The 14,022-nt window shown below is 47.9% G+C and overlaps 1 protein-coding gene across 8 annotated transcripts in view; it reads left to right on the forward strand.

The window, feature by feature from the left end:
• STAU1 (staufen double-stranded RNA binding protein 1) overlaps window positions 1-14,022 on the forward strand; it is a 56,114-nt gene that overhangs the window by 37,562 nt on the left and 4,530 nt on the right. For 6 of the 8 annotated variants that reach the window (XM_059132882.1, XM_059132880.1, XM_059132883.1 and 3 more), the window contains 3 exons: window positions 8,783-9,013; window positions 10,561-10,704; window positions 12,882-13,028. In XM_059132882.1, the coding sequence (XP_058988865.1) occupies window positions 8,783-9,013; window positions 10,561-10,704; window positions 12,882-13,028 (522 nt within the window). The remainder of the gene's footprint in view (window positions 1-8,782; window positions 9,014-10,560; window positions 10,705-12,881; window positions 13,029-14,022) is intronic. The other 2 variants (XM_059132881.1, XM_059132884.1) reach the window with 1 other exon arrangement.

Below are 14,022 nucleotides of genomic sequence, written 5' to 3' on the forward strand. Positions count from 1 at the left end.
GAGACCTTACAGTCTTAAAAACCATAACTAATGGGTTGTTAGTTCAAAGTGGAAAACAAAGATACATTTAGTACGTGTTTCCTTCAAAGACCCAGTGGGTCCAGTTACACGGGGCAGGTGAGGAGGTTAGTAAGTTTTGCGTAATGGTCTGACACATGGCGAATTCTTTGCAGATCCTTTTGGTTTCCACACTTGGTTATGCAAGGTTGTGTTTCAGTGTACATGCAGATATCTTTATCAATTCTTTGGTCTTTCAGAGGTGGTTTTTTTTTTATTTGTTTTTTTTGAGAGAGAGTGAGGGAGGGCGGGGACAGTGGGCAAGGGGTGGAGAGAGAAGGAGAAAGGGAGAGAATCTTGTGGAGCCCGATCTCCCGACCCTGAGGTCATGACCTGGGCTGAAATCAAGAGTTGGATGCCTAGGGGCACCTGGGTGGCTCAGTCTGTTGAGCGGCTGCCTTCAGCTCAAGTCATGATCTCAGGGTCCTGGGATTAAGCCCCACGTGGGACTCCCTGCTCAGTAGGGATCCTGCCACTCCCTCTTCCATTCCCACTGCTTATGGTCTCTCTCTCTCTCTCTGCACGCTCTCTCTCTCAGATAAATAAATAAAATCTTTAAAAAAAAAAAAAGCATCTGCCTTTGGCTCAAGTCATGATCCTGGGATCCTGGAGCCTAGGATTGGGGTCCCTGCTCAGCGGGGAGTCTGCTGCTCCCTCTCCCTCTGCTGCTCTGCCCCCAACTCATGCTCTTTCTTTCTCTTTCTGTCTCAGATAAAAAATCTTTGGGGAAAAAAAAAGACGCCTAACTGATTATGCCCCCCAGGTGCCCAGGTCTTTCAGAGTTGTTAAGACTATATGTTTAGTCTTCCAGAATGCTTTATGCTTCTACTTTGTTACCTAGGCAAATGTAATTTGAGGTGGAGCATTTACTTAGAACAGTTTTAAGTCCTCCATAAATTTCTTTTGGCCTGTTTATTTTTTTAAAAGGTCCCCCTGTGGGGCACCTGGTTGGCTCAGTCAGTTAAAAAGTCCCCCTGAAGTTTATTATCCTGTAAAACACTAATTTTGCAGCATTTTTGCCGTTAAAAGTGACCCCTAGACTTCATGGATTTATACATTATAAAATGTCTACCTGCCCTTATTAACGTGCTGGTGCCCTGAACTGGCTCCTGGGTTCAGTCCTTAATCCGTCCGCTGCGTGCTGCTGGTTTCTGGTCTGTAGCTGCCAGTGCTTCCCTGCCTGCCATGGGGCACAGGTGGGGTGGGTCATTACACGTCCATCACGGGGCCACGCTCCATCCGCCAACACCCATCCCTGTCCCACCCTGGCAGACGGGACCAGGTTTATACTGTCCCCTCCTCCCGGAGGGCAGAGCCCCGGCCAGGCTAGGGCTGTATCTTCTCAGCTGGCTCTGCATCCCTTGCATCCCTTCCCCTTCTGTCTGGACTGAGGAGGGAGGCGGCGAGATAGGAGTTGCTAGGTGGGAACTTCATCTCGAAAACCACAAGGTGTCTTCCTGGGTACCTGTTGCAGGAAAGGGAAGAATCCTCCTTTTCTTCTCGTGCTGAGGGATTGGTGTAGAGCATGAGAAAGGATTTTTCGAGGTTGGAGGGGTGCCAAGATGGTGGGAGTGGGAGGTGCCTGGCTTCCAGGGTCACAGCAGAGCTGACTGCTGGCACCAGGGTCCTGGAAAGCTTGCCACCTGTTCCTACTAGTTGTTGCCCTGAGAGTCACAGAGTTTTCTGGAACCTCAGTGAAGGAATGCCATTTTGATTTTGCTCTGTGGGATTTGGAGACCAGATTCTTCTGTCCCACTTCCACTTTGTTTAGATTTCGGATTTGGGTTTCAAACTTGTGTTCAGGAACACAGAGCAGGAAATTGGTCACATAAAGGAAGTTTTGGGAGCGCCCTCTGGTGGGTGAGTATCTTTAAGGTAATCATTTAGGACGGTCCAGTTTGTGCCTTGGTGGTGGCCTTGAGTTTGTTAATGTGAGTACTTATGTGAAATAGCTCATCTATCAAAGGGTCATATTACTTCCATTATGAGCTTGAGCGGGGGCTTTTATTTTTCCTCCCACAGTTCTGTCTCTGGCACCTGGAAGATTACCTGGCACATAGTGGGTCCTCAGGAAATGTTTGTTGAATAAATGAATGAAAGTTACTTATTTTTTTACTGAATTTTTTTAAAGAGGCAGTCTGTTCCTTTCATAAAAAAGGGAAGATTCTGGCTTTTTGTTTTTGTTTTTTTTTAAAGAGGCAGTCTTGAATCTTTTAAATAGTAAAGTCCATCACGTAGAAATCTGGATTAGAAGTGTTTAATGGGAGAAGACAGGAGCCTTTCCTATGGTTCTGCAGAAAGAATGTATATAGCTTGACTTTTGATAAAATACATACTTTTAGTTTAAAAATGTGATGGTGCAGATTGGTAAGGTCACCGAGAGGCGGTTGTGATGCGTAAGCGACCTTGCACTAAATCCACCGTAGGTGGAAAGCCACGTTTAGATCGGCGGGGCTGTGATACAAGTAGAGGATGGGCTCCTCTCCCAGAGGCCGGATGGAGCTGTGAGTGTGCAGAAACCAGGCTGTCAGGGTGGGGAGTGGCGTGTGAGTGGCGCCAGGAGCCCCATGGTCCACGTGTGGGGGCCCGAGTCAGCTGGGGCCTCTTTCTGTGGGGGGCAGAGAAGGCTGCTCTCCCGGGGGCCACTGATTCTCACCTGGGGAGCACAGCACTGCTGTCTGGGGGTTGTTTGGTTTTCCTAGCCATTTTTTGAGTATTTTATTTTGAAAAATTTCAGACTTCCAGAAAGTTGGAAGAATAGGACAGTGAATTTCTCCTTAGGTGAGATTTACTAGTGATTAACGTTTTACATTTGCTTTTTCTCTCTGTGAATGCACATAGTATTTTCTGTCTCTTCTTACCCCTGCTGGGTCATTTGAGGCTAAGCGGCAGGTATGGGGATTTCTAGTATTTCAGCATGTATCTTTTGAGGACAGGACATTAAATAAGCGCAACTTAATGATCAAATACAGGAAATTGAGCATCACTAATTCTCATGTACATCCTGTATCTGTCCCTCTTCTGTCCTTTATGGCCCATAGTGTCTCGATCTCATCCTGCATCTGGGAGAGGCATCTCTGAACTCTCCTTCATCTGTAACAGTTTGTAGCCTCTTTGGACATTTTTTAAAGGTACTACAATTTGTAGAATGGTCCTCAGTGTGGTCTGATTGTTTCCTCATGATTAGTTTCAGATAATGCAATTTTTCCCTCAGGAAACTGCAGAAGAGGTGTGGGTTCTTCTGGGCATCACACGAGGGCATCTCCCCCACCCCCGCCATGTGAGCGACGTTGGTTTCGTTGGCTTACCCCAGAGCTTCACCTAAAGGAGACCTTCTTTCTCTTTGCAGTTAACGCATATGCTGCCAGGAGATGTTTGAAGGTTATGCCCTGAGAGATTTCCCCAGCAATTCTCGTAGTCATTGATAATTCTTCCCAGCATCAGTCACTACTGGTGCATTTTCTGCCTTTCCGAGCTGACATTCCACAGGAAATACCCCACCTCCGTACATTACTTTTTATTAGCAGTTAAATTTTATTAAATTTTTATTAATTTTTATTAGCGTAGGTCCACAGCTTCTTTTCGTATTCAGAGTGTTACTTCGTTATTGTCGTTCATGGGGCGCTGCGCCTGACGGACTTAGCCCGTCAGTCTTGGTCTGGAGTTCAAGTCCCATCTTATGTAGAGCTTACATTAGAAAAAAAAAGGAAAGAAAAAAAGGAAAGGAAAAGAATCATGGTTCTCTTATTACTGTCATTCATTTTTATATTCAGATTGCCGTTCAGCTGGCTCCTGTGTCCTTTGCTGTTACCCCTGTGGGGATGTTTTTTGGGAGGGGGTATTTTTTTTGTGTTTGTGTGTTTTTTTTTATTTGTTTTTTTTTTTTTTAAAGATTTTATTTATTATTTATTGGACAGACAGAGATCACAAGTGGGCAGAGAGGCAGGCAGAGAGAGAGGAGGAAGCAGGCTCCCCGCTGAGCAGAGAGCCTGATTTGGGGCTTGATCCCAGGACCCTGAGATCATGACCTGAGCCGAAGGCAGCGGCTCAACCCACTGAGCCACCCAGGTGCCCTGGGAGGGGGTAGTTTTTTTGAGGTATAATGTACATGCAGTAAAACCCACCCTGTTCAGGTCTATGATTTGATGCGTTTTGATGAGTGTGTTCAGTGGTGGAACCACCAGTGTCAAGACCTAGAAGCTCTTTCACCCCCTCAGGTTGCCCTGAGGCCCTTTGCAGCCAGTCCTTTCCTCCATCCGCAGCCTCGGGCAACCACCGATGCAGTTTCTGCCCCTGCAGTTTTTCTCTTTCCAGAACATTACATAAATGGAATTACAGAGTTTATTGCCTTTCGTCTGGCTTCTTTAACTTAATGTAATGCAGGGATGCAGGTGGTGAGTTGGCCGTGTTGAGCAGAGCAGTAGTTCCTGTCTTTTTCTTTAAGATTTTATTTATTTGAGAGAGAGAGAGAGTGAGTGAGAGAGAGAGGGAAAGCACAGGTGGGGAGGGGGCAGAAGGAGAAGCAGACTCCCCACTGAGCAAAGAGTCCGACAGGGGGGGCTGGGGCGACTGGGGCTCCATCCCAGGACCCTGAGGTCATGACCTGAGCTGAAACCACCAGCTGGGGCCTAACTGCCTGAGCTGCCCAGGTGCCCCAAGCGTCTTCGATGTGCGGCTTTACCATCTGTACACCCGCTCTCCGGGAGCGTCTGTTCACATCTGTCAGTTTTTTTACGGAGTTGTTCCGCTGAGTTTTGAGGGTTATTTATATATTCTGAATACAGTCCTTTAATCAGATCTGTATTTTCTAAATATTTGCTCCCAGTTTGTGGCTTATTTTTTCATTTCTAAATAGTATCTTTCAAAGAGCAGAGAGAGTTCAGGGGTTGAATTTGCCTAATTTTTCTGTTTCGTGGTTGTTGGATTAACCTAGGACACCTTTGTCTCATGTAGTTCAGTCTACTTTTCTTTTTTTTTTCTCCTAGAAGCTTTATGATTTCATTTTGAGTTACAGTTTTTATATATGCTGTGAGGTGGGTTTTTTTCCTCTTCTGTGTGTGTCCCTCATCCCTGTTCGCTCGCTTCTCACCTCCCCTCTTCAGATGTTGATTGACCTTCTTACTTTCTGGTACAATGAAATGTTTTAGCCTTACCTTTACTTTTAACTTTCCGAGCTCAAGTTTTGGCACCAGTAGAAATGGAAATTCTAACAGAAGTAGCCTTAGCCAGACCTGCAGGAGCCCTGGTTGCCCCTCCCGGAGAGCAGCATGTGGAGACCACAATGGGACACCAGGCATGCTTGTTGCTGCTGGAGGGTCACTGCTTCTAGGCCTTGTAGGCAGGTAGCATTGGAAAATATCTATATTTTCAGAATTAGCGGTTTATACCTCTGATTTCAATCTAGCTTCACAAGACTCTTTGTCTCTGTTCCTGATTCCATGCTTAGACCTCCTACTGTCCTGTCTGTTGAGATATGCTTCCGATGCAGGAAAATAGGCATGTCTTCAGGGCACAGCCCATTTAAGCCCATAGTTCACCACCCAGGTCCAGATCTAGAGCATTCCCATAACGTCCAGCAGTCCCTGGGCCTCTTCCAAGTTAACAGCCACCCAGAGGAAGCTGTTTTCTAAAACCACTATAGCTTTGTTTTCTTTGTTCTTAGAGCTCACATAAATAGAATGATATAATATGGATTGTTTAGTGTCAAGTCTCGAATCCTCAGCAGAGTGTGTGTGAGTCTCCTCCATGTGTGTCAGGAGCTAATTGGTGTGTGGTGTTTCACCGTATGAATGTAAAGCTGAGCTTTATCCATTGTCCTGTTGATGGACATGCAAGTTGTTTCCACTTTGGAAACTAATAAAAATTGTCAAGCTGGGGGTGCCTAGGTGGCTCAGTTGGTTAAGCAGCAGCCTTTGGCTTGGGTCATGATCTCAGCGTCCTGGGATGCGATTGAGCCCCACGTCGGGCTCCCTGCTCAGAGGGAATCTGCTGCTCCTTCTGCCTCTCCCCACTTCTCATGCATGCACCCGCTCTCTCTTTCTCTCTCTCTCTAATAAATAAATAAAATCTTTTTTCCTTTTTTAAAGATTTTATTTATTTATTTGACAGGCAGAGATCACAAGTAGGCAGAGAGGCAGGCAGAGAGAGAGGAGGAAGCAGGCTCCCCTCTGGGCAGAGAGCCTGATGTGGGGCTCAATCCCAGGACCCTGGGATCTGAGCTGAAGGCAGAAAGGCTTTAACCCACTGAGCCACCCACGTGCCCCAATAAAATCTTTTTTTAAAAAAATTGTCAAGCTGTTTCCCAAAGTGATTGTATTAGTTTATACTCTGGCCAGTTGTTCCACATCCTTGGCAACACTTGATACTGTCAGTTTTAATTTTAGCCATTTTTGGGGTATTGTATATATTGCAGTATTTCGTTATAGTTTCAATTTGCATTTCCTTGATGACAAATGATGATCTTTTTTTAATATGCTTATTGGCCATTTAGAGATCCAGTTTAGTAAAGTACCTGTTCAAGTCTTCTTTTAATTGGGTAGTTGACTTACAGGGGTTCTTTCAGTATTCTGGATAAAAACCCTCAGATACATATATTGCGAGTATTCTCCTCTGTTCTGTAGACTCCCTGTCTTTTCTAATTGTTGTCTTCTGATGAGAGCAATTTTTAATTACGTGGAGCTCCAGTTTTGTTTTCATAAAGAAAACAACTTGTGTTTTCAAGAGCTCTTTGCCACATGCATACTCTGGGCCTATTCCTCTTATATTTTCTTTTTTTTTCTGATGATTCCAAATTAGTACCTCTTCAGAACTTTTTTTTTTTTTTCCTAAGATTTTATTTATTTATTTCAGAGAGAGTTAGAGAGAGAGTGCATGAGAGGGGGTAGGGCCAAAGGGAGAAGCAGATTTCCCACTGAGCAGGGAGCCCAATGTGGAACTTAATGCAGGACTCCATCTGATCCCTGGACTCCAGGATCATGACCTGAGCCGAAGGCAGCCCCACAGCCGGCCGAGCCAACCAGGCGCCCCACTCTTGTGTTTCTTCTGAGAGCACTAGAGTTTGGCTTTCACATTTAGTTCTGTATTCTGGCTCTAGTTACCTGCTGTTTGTGGTGGAGTTTGAGGCTGTCGTTAAGCTTTTCTTCCACGTGTGTAGCTAGTACTTTTTTTTTTTTTTAAGACTTTGGGTTTAAAAAAAAAAGTCTTTTGATGCGCTTTGATGTGTTTGCCAGAAATCACAAGACCAAATGTGTGCGGGTCTGTTTCTGCATTCTGTTCTGATATAGCGCTCTCTTTGTTCACCTTGAAGCAGTATCGTGAGGACATCGTTGCTATAACTTTATAGGAAGTCTTGAACTCTGGTAGTGTAAGTCCTCGTAGTTGTTCAGGCGTGTCCTAGCTAACCTAAGTTGGGTTCAATTTTTATTTTCCTTCTGTGTGATCTAGTAAGAACTTTACTTGGGTTTCTGTTCATATTCAGTTTTAGTATTTTTTCCCATTTTTTTTATTTTTATATTTTTGATATGTAAAACCCTAAATGCCTCTAAAAGTCAAAACTATACAAAAAGAGGGGTGCCTGGGTGGCTCAGTGGGTTAAAGCCTCTGCCTTTGGCTCAGGTCATGATCTCAGGTCCTGGGATTGAGCCCCGCATCAGGCTCTCTGCTCAGCAGGGAACCTGTTTCCTCCTCTCTCTCTGCCTGCCTCTCTGCCCGCTTATGATCTCTCTCTGTGTGTCAAATAAATAAATAAAATCTTTAAAAAAAAAAAAAAACTATACAAAAAGATACATTCAAAAGCATTATCTTGTCCCTGCTCTACCCCTCCCTCCCACATGCTGTAGGGAACTAATTCTCTCGGTTTCTGCTTCATCCATTCTGTGTTTCATTTTGCAAAAATAAGCATATAAACAAACACATGTGTGTCTATATGTGTGGATATATTTAAATCTTTTTTAACACTGAAGTTAGGGTACTGTATAAACTCTTTTACAGCTTGCTTTTTTTTTTTTTTTTAAACTTAATATGTATTGGAAATCACTGTCAGTGCTTAGAAATTCTCATTCTTCTTTATAGCTGCATAGCATAGCATTTAATAAGCTCAGGCTTGGCTGGAGGCTCAGAGCAATATTAAACTTGAACTCTCTGTGTTGCAATTATTTCTGGACTTCGCTGGGGCAGCTTTCTTTCTGCCGTTTGCAGTGGATACCCCAAATCAGGACACTCTGTGACCCTGGGGAGACAGGAACCATTCTGGGAGGGAGGGAGCAGAACTTGTTTCCCTCCTTTTATTCTTCTTTTTTAAAGATTTTATTTATTTATTTGACAGAGTTCACAAGTAGGCAGAGAGAGAGAGAGAGGAAGAGAAGCAGGCTCCCCGCTGAGCAGAGAGCCCGATGCGGGGCTCCATCCCAGGACCCTGGGATCATGACTGAGCTGAAGGCAGACGCTTTAACCCACTGAGCCACCCAGGCGCCCCAATTTCCCTCTTTACTCCATGCAAACTGTGTGAGGGACCGACCAGACCTGAGAACATTAACCAGTCTGAAAAAGAAGGAAGAAGGGAAGAAAAGCATCCAGGATAATCACTGTTTCCTTTTGCTGACCTTTATGCTGCCTGCATTGGTCAGGTCTTGTCCGTAACTCCCCCTTCCTTGTGGCTCCTGGGAGGTAGGGCACTGAGCAGTGTGTCCTACCCCTGGCAGAGAGTGTCTGTCACGCTTTCACTCAGTCTTTCCCTCTGAAACAGGTTGCCCGGGAGAGTGGCCCCCCCCATATGAAGAGCTTTGTGACCAAGGTGTCAGTTGGGGAGTTTGTGGGGGAAGGAGAAGGGAAGAGCAAGAAGATTTCGAAGAAAAACGCTGCTATCGCCGTCCTGGAGGAGCTGAAGAAGCTGCCGCCGCTGCCTGCGGTCGAGCGAGTGAAGCCCAGAATCAAAAAGAAAACAAAATCCATAGTCAGGGTAAGAACATCTCGATCAAAGAGGGTCTTTCCATTGCCTTTAGATGAGGGGTCGGGGAGTGGGTGGGGGGAGACACGTTAAAAGGTTCACTAGGTTGCTGACCTTAGTGACAGGATGGCCGCTGACGTGCCACCTGCCGGCCTGGTGCGGGGACCACCTCGGGTAGTTCCTCCCCGGAGCCACCGGTTAGGCAAAGATGCGGATGTCGAGCGGGATCGGTGGACGCGCCTGCAGCTGTGCGCGTGTCCGCGTGAGGGTCTGATCATGGGAGCCGCGTGCACCGCAGTGCCTTCTGCAGAGGCTGGTGAAAGTGTCTCCCTCCGTCTCCCTCCGCGCTGCATTGCTGGGAGCGTGAAGCAGATTTGCAGGCGGCAAGGCGTCTGGGGGCAGGTGTAGGAGTGAGACACTTCACCAAATACCTCCTTATTCTTTGGGATTTTTTAAGCCATGTCAGTGGACCTGTCAAAGCGCCCTGCTCCCCCAGCTAGAGAAGGTTCAGGAGTCCATTTGGGCATGTTGAGGAATATTAGGGTCTGTTCTGTTACGATTGTCTGTATACAGTTGTGATCCTTGAACAGTACGGCGGTTAGGGTTGCTGATCCCCACCCCCACCCCACAGTGGAAAGCCTGTATTTAACTTTTGACTCTGGAGACACTTAACCACTGACAGCCTACTGTTGACCAGAAGCTTTACCATTAAGAGAAACAATTAACGTTTTATGTATTATATATTGTATTATATGCATGTGTGTATTAAATGCTGTATTTGCACATAAAGTAATCTGGACAAAAACAAACATTAAGGAGGTCATAAGGAAGAGAAGATACACTTACCATACTGTACTGTAGTTACCAGAAAAAATCCACTTCTAGGTGGACCTGCACGGTTCCGACCTCTGTTGTGCAGGGGCCAGCTGTAGTTTCATGCTGTCAAGACCCCGTGCCCAGGGGTGAGCACACTATATACCCCTGCAGCTTCCTTTTTCTCTAAGTAGATCCCAGAAACCACCCCACACGAGTCGGGGGCTGAGGGTTCCTTGGTGCTAAAGGTGGCCACTGGGAAGGAACTGTGGGATTCTTAGGTTCTTTCCACATGGTGTCAGCTTGAGGTTTTGTGGTTTTTTTGTATGTGTGCTTTTTAAAATAGTTTTTGGATCTTGAGTCCTTGTTAAGAAAGCTGGGGACCATCTTACATAACACAACTTTGGGGGCAATTTTAGGAATAGTGTTCTGTTTTTTTTTTTTCTCTCCTCATTGTCAAGTTGAAGTTTACTGTTAAAAAGCAGACCTTTCCGGGTTGCTTGCCCACCCGTAGTGGGATATTAATGTTGGTTTGCCAGGAGAACTTTTTAAAGTCCCCACAGAGCAATCCTAGAAAATCATTAAGCATCTTTTAATTTTAAGAAGGTTTAAAAAAAGGTCTTACTAATTCTGGGCACTTAAAGGACCAACATAAAGGGAATGTTGTGTCGCGTCCTGATGTCTGCACTGGAAAGATCCTCTCTGTGGCTAACACGGCACATGGTTTCTGCATTCACTGTTCTCAGCTACAGAGCAGCACAGACAACGGCCCGGGGATGAACCCCATCAGCAGACTGGCCCAGATCCAGCAGGCGAAAAAGGAGAAGGAGCCAGAGTACATGCTCCTCACGGAGCGAGGCCTCCCACGCCGCAGAGAGTTTGTGATGCAGGTGGGTCGGGGTGGGTGGTGGGTGGCCTTTCTGTGACCGTGTCCCCGCCGCAGCTGGACGAGGTCCACGGGCCGCGTGCTTTCCTGAGGAGGCCGGGTGCAGTGCCTTGGCCCAGTGAGCCCTGCTCTCTGCCATCGGACGTTCAGAATATTGAGACCACGTTGCTTGTAGTAATTTGATGCCTTACGACGTGTCCTTGCGTGCGTACTACGCGTGCGGCGGAGTCGGCAGGTGGGCGCTCGGACCGCGTCCTGGGTCACGAGTGCTGGGGTGTGGGACTGTGGGTGAACATTTCTTCATCACATCTCCTTGAAGGTTTGTATTGTTCTTTTCAGAAGGGAAGTGTTGTGAGTTCTGTCAGAGGCTCTGTTCCTGTTCCTCCTAATCCGTGTGGAGAGTCTGGAGTCTAGGATTGGTCCTCCTTCCCCTGGGATTGTGCGTCGGATTAGCGCCGAGTGTTTTCCTTGTGTTTATGAGACGGTCCCTCCATGGGCAGCCTACTTTGTGATTTGAATTTAATGGTGTTTTCTGGTCATCAAGCCAGTACTTAACTCTGGTCTAGCAATTCACGACTTGGGAAGCACCGCCACTTAGTTGGGTGTGTTCTGCCTCCCCCGTCAGAAGGCGAGAAAAGTCGTGGTTCTTCCAGGCTACAAAGGAAGATGGCAGCGTGCTGAGAGGGCCAGGAATTTGGCCAAAATCAAAGCTGCTAGATGGCAAGGCCAGGATTCAAGCCCAGAGCCCTCTTCACTGGCGAGGGAAGGTTCCCTGGGCTCTCAGTTGTGGGACATGGGGCTTTTTGCTCTGCTCTATGATCAAGACTGGCTTGGAAAGGGATTGAAAACAGTGGTGGGCGCCTGGGTGGCTCAGTGGGTTAAGCTGCTGCCTTGGGCTCAGGTCATGATCTCAGGGTCCTGGGATCGAGTCCCGCATCGGGCTCTCTGCTCAGCAGGGAGTCAGCTTCCTCCTCTCTCTCTCTGTCTTCCTCTCTGCCTACTTGTGATCTCTCTCTGTCAAATAAATAAAACCTTTAAAAAAAAAAAAAACAAAAAAAACAGTGGTATGTGCTGGGAAGTGTGTAACACTCAGCTCTCGGCCGGGGAGGGGTGGGCGGGGGCGGTGCAGCTGGTGGGAAGTAGGGGGTTGTGTGTATAGATTGTACATGCATCAAATGCATAATGTTCTTTACTGTCCATGTTCTCCGTCTGTCCCGTCAGTGCGGCGGTCACCGATAGTGTCAGGAAAGGAGAGTGCGCACAGCTGCGTGCTGCCGTCTGCCGCAGGCAGCGAGGCTGCGCGTGCCTTGGGCAGCGGAGCCGAGTTCTAGCAGGAGAATTGGCAGGGGTTTTTGTTTACATAAACAAGATGAAAGTGAAACAGAGACACATTGGCACTTCAGTTGTGAACGATGAGTGACTTGGTTGAATCAGATCATTTTCAAAGTTTGGATGAATGTTCCCATTTTTTCGTGCAGTTGCAGGGCCCTGGGTGCAGACTGGACACGCTCGTAAGCTTCGTTTACATCTCTGCCTCCGCCATTAACCTTTCCTCCGTGTCATAACTCTAGAGGTGGCGACAGCCACCGAAGGCAGCATGCTGCTTGGTTGGTGTCTGCAGGTTTCTGGGCGGTAAATGCTCCCCTGTGGCAAAGCAGGCGGCCCCTGGCCGGGCGGCACACTCAGCGCTGGGAGCACAGACCCTCAGGAGCACAGATGAGTGTCAGTGCGAGGTTCCTTAGGAAGCGGGGAGGTTTTGGAACTCCCTGCTGTAGTCTGTTAAAGTCATTCTGAGCCGCTGTCATCTTTTTTTTTTTTTAATGATTTTATTCATTTATTTGACAGAGATTACAAATAGGCAGAGAGGGAGGGGTAAGCAGGCTCCCCGCTGAGTAGAGAGCCCAACGCAGGGCTCGATCCCAGGACCCTGAGATCATGTTCTGAGCTAAAGGCAGAGAGGCTTAACCCACTGAGCCACCCAGGAGCCCCTGTCATCTCCTTTTTACCAGCAGCTGTGGTGCACAGCAGCTCGAAGGTGCTGAGCATTTGTGGTGGCTGCCACGGGTGCCCCGGGAAGCTTCTGGCTGCGGATGGGTTCTTTTGCCCGCACGCCGCTGCCTGACCCGTCTTTACTAAGAAGGCGTAAGCACTGGTCTGAGTCCGGACTTCCTCCTCCTGCAGGTGAAGGTGGGAAACCATACGGCGGAAGGAACAGGCACCAATAAGAAGGTGGCCAAACGCAATGCAGCCGAGAACATGCTGGAGATCCTTGGTTTCAAAGTCCCGCAGGCTCAGCCCACCAAGCCGGCCCTCAAATCCGAGGAGAAGGTGACTGCTCGGGGCTCTGTGTCCTTGCTCTCTAATGGCAAGATGACCTCCTCGCCTCATCCTAGGGGACTCTGGCCACCTCCAGGGCCAAGCTTCAGGGCAAGGCTTCATCCTCCTGGCAGGAAAAGAGCCCCGCCAGCGGCGCCCCAGCCGTTCGGAGCATTAGCACGTGGTCAGAAGGGGGGTTGCATGTCCGTGGCCCCGAGTGTGGTTCTGGGTTAAGTCGTTCTCGTTTCCCTATCTGTGTGGTCGGGGACGCTTTGCTGGAGCGCAGCTCCCTCCTTTCCACTTGGACGCGGGCGGGCGCCGGGGCTGCCCACGAACGGGCCTGCGCTGCCCTGGTGCTCTCCCAGTGAGGCTCAAGGGAGAGACCTGCCGGCCTCCGGCTTCTGCTAGCTGGGAAGCAGCCTGTGGGTTTTCTGGGACACCGACACAGTGTGATTGATGGAACGAAATTCGTAGTTTAGATTCGGGATTCTTCCTTCCTTTATGAATTGAACACTAGCTAAAAATTGCTGAGTTTGGTAAGCGGTGCCCTCAAGCAAGTCCTTGACCGAGCTTGTTTGCGCTGAGAGGTCCTGGCGGGCCGTGGCCTCTGCTGTGGCTGTGGACATTCCTCAGAGAATCGGCACAGAGCCTGGACTTGGTGTTTGGGTTTTTCATTCCAGAATCTGGTAGAGGATTCGTAACATCCTTACCTTCTCAGAAAGGAAACCCATGTTGACAAAAAATTTTTTTCATCACAGTCCCCCCACCCTGTTTAACTTTGGAAATGTCACGTTTTCTTTGAATTGGCTATTAGTTCCCGAAGAGTCTGTTTAGCTTCTGTCTAAAAGCTTCCTTCCCCACCTTGAGCTCCACCAGTCCAGCAGCTCTGGTTCCCTCTGGTTAAACGTTCCCCTGTCCTCCTGTGAGTGCCAAGCAGAGTCCGGCCCCCAGTTCAGGGGGATTGGTAGCCTCCTCTGGTGGAGGACAGGCCGAGGGAGCAGGAGTG

This window comes from Mustela lutreola, chromosome 9 (genome assembly GCF_030435805.1).
Source record: "Mustela lutreola isolate mMusLut2 chromosome 9, mMusLut2.pri, whole genome shotgun sequence".
NCBI classification, from domain to species: Eukaryota; Metazoa; Chordata; class Mammalia; order Carnivora; family Mustelidae; genus Mustela; species Mustela lutreola.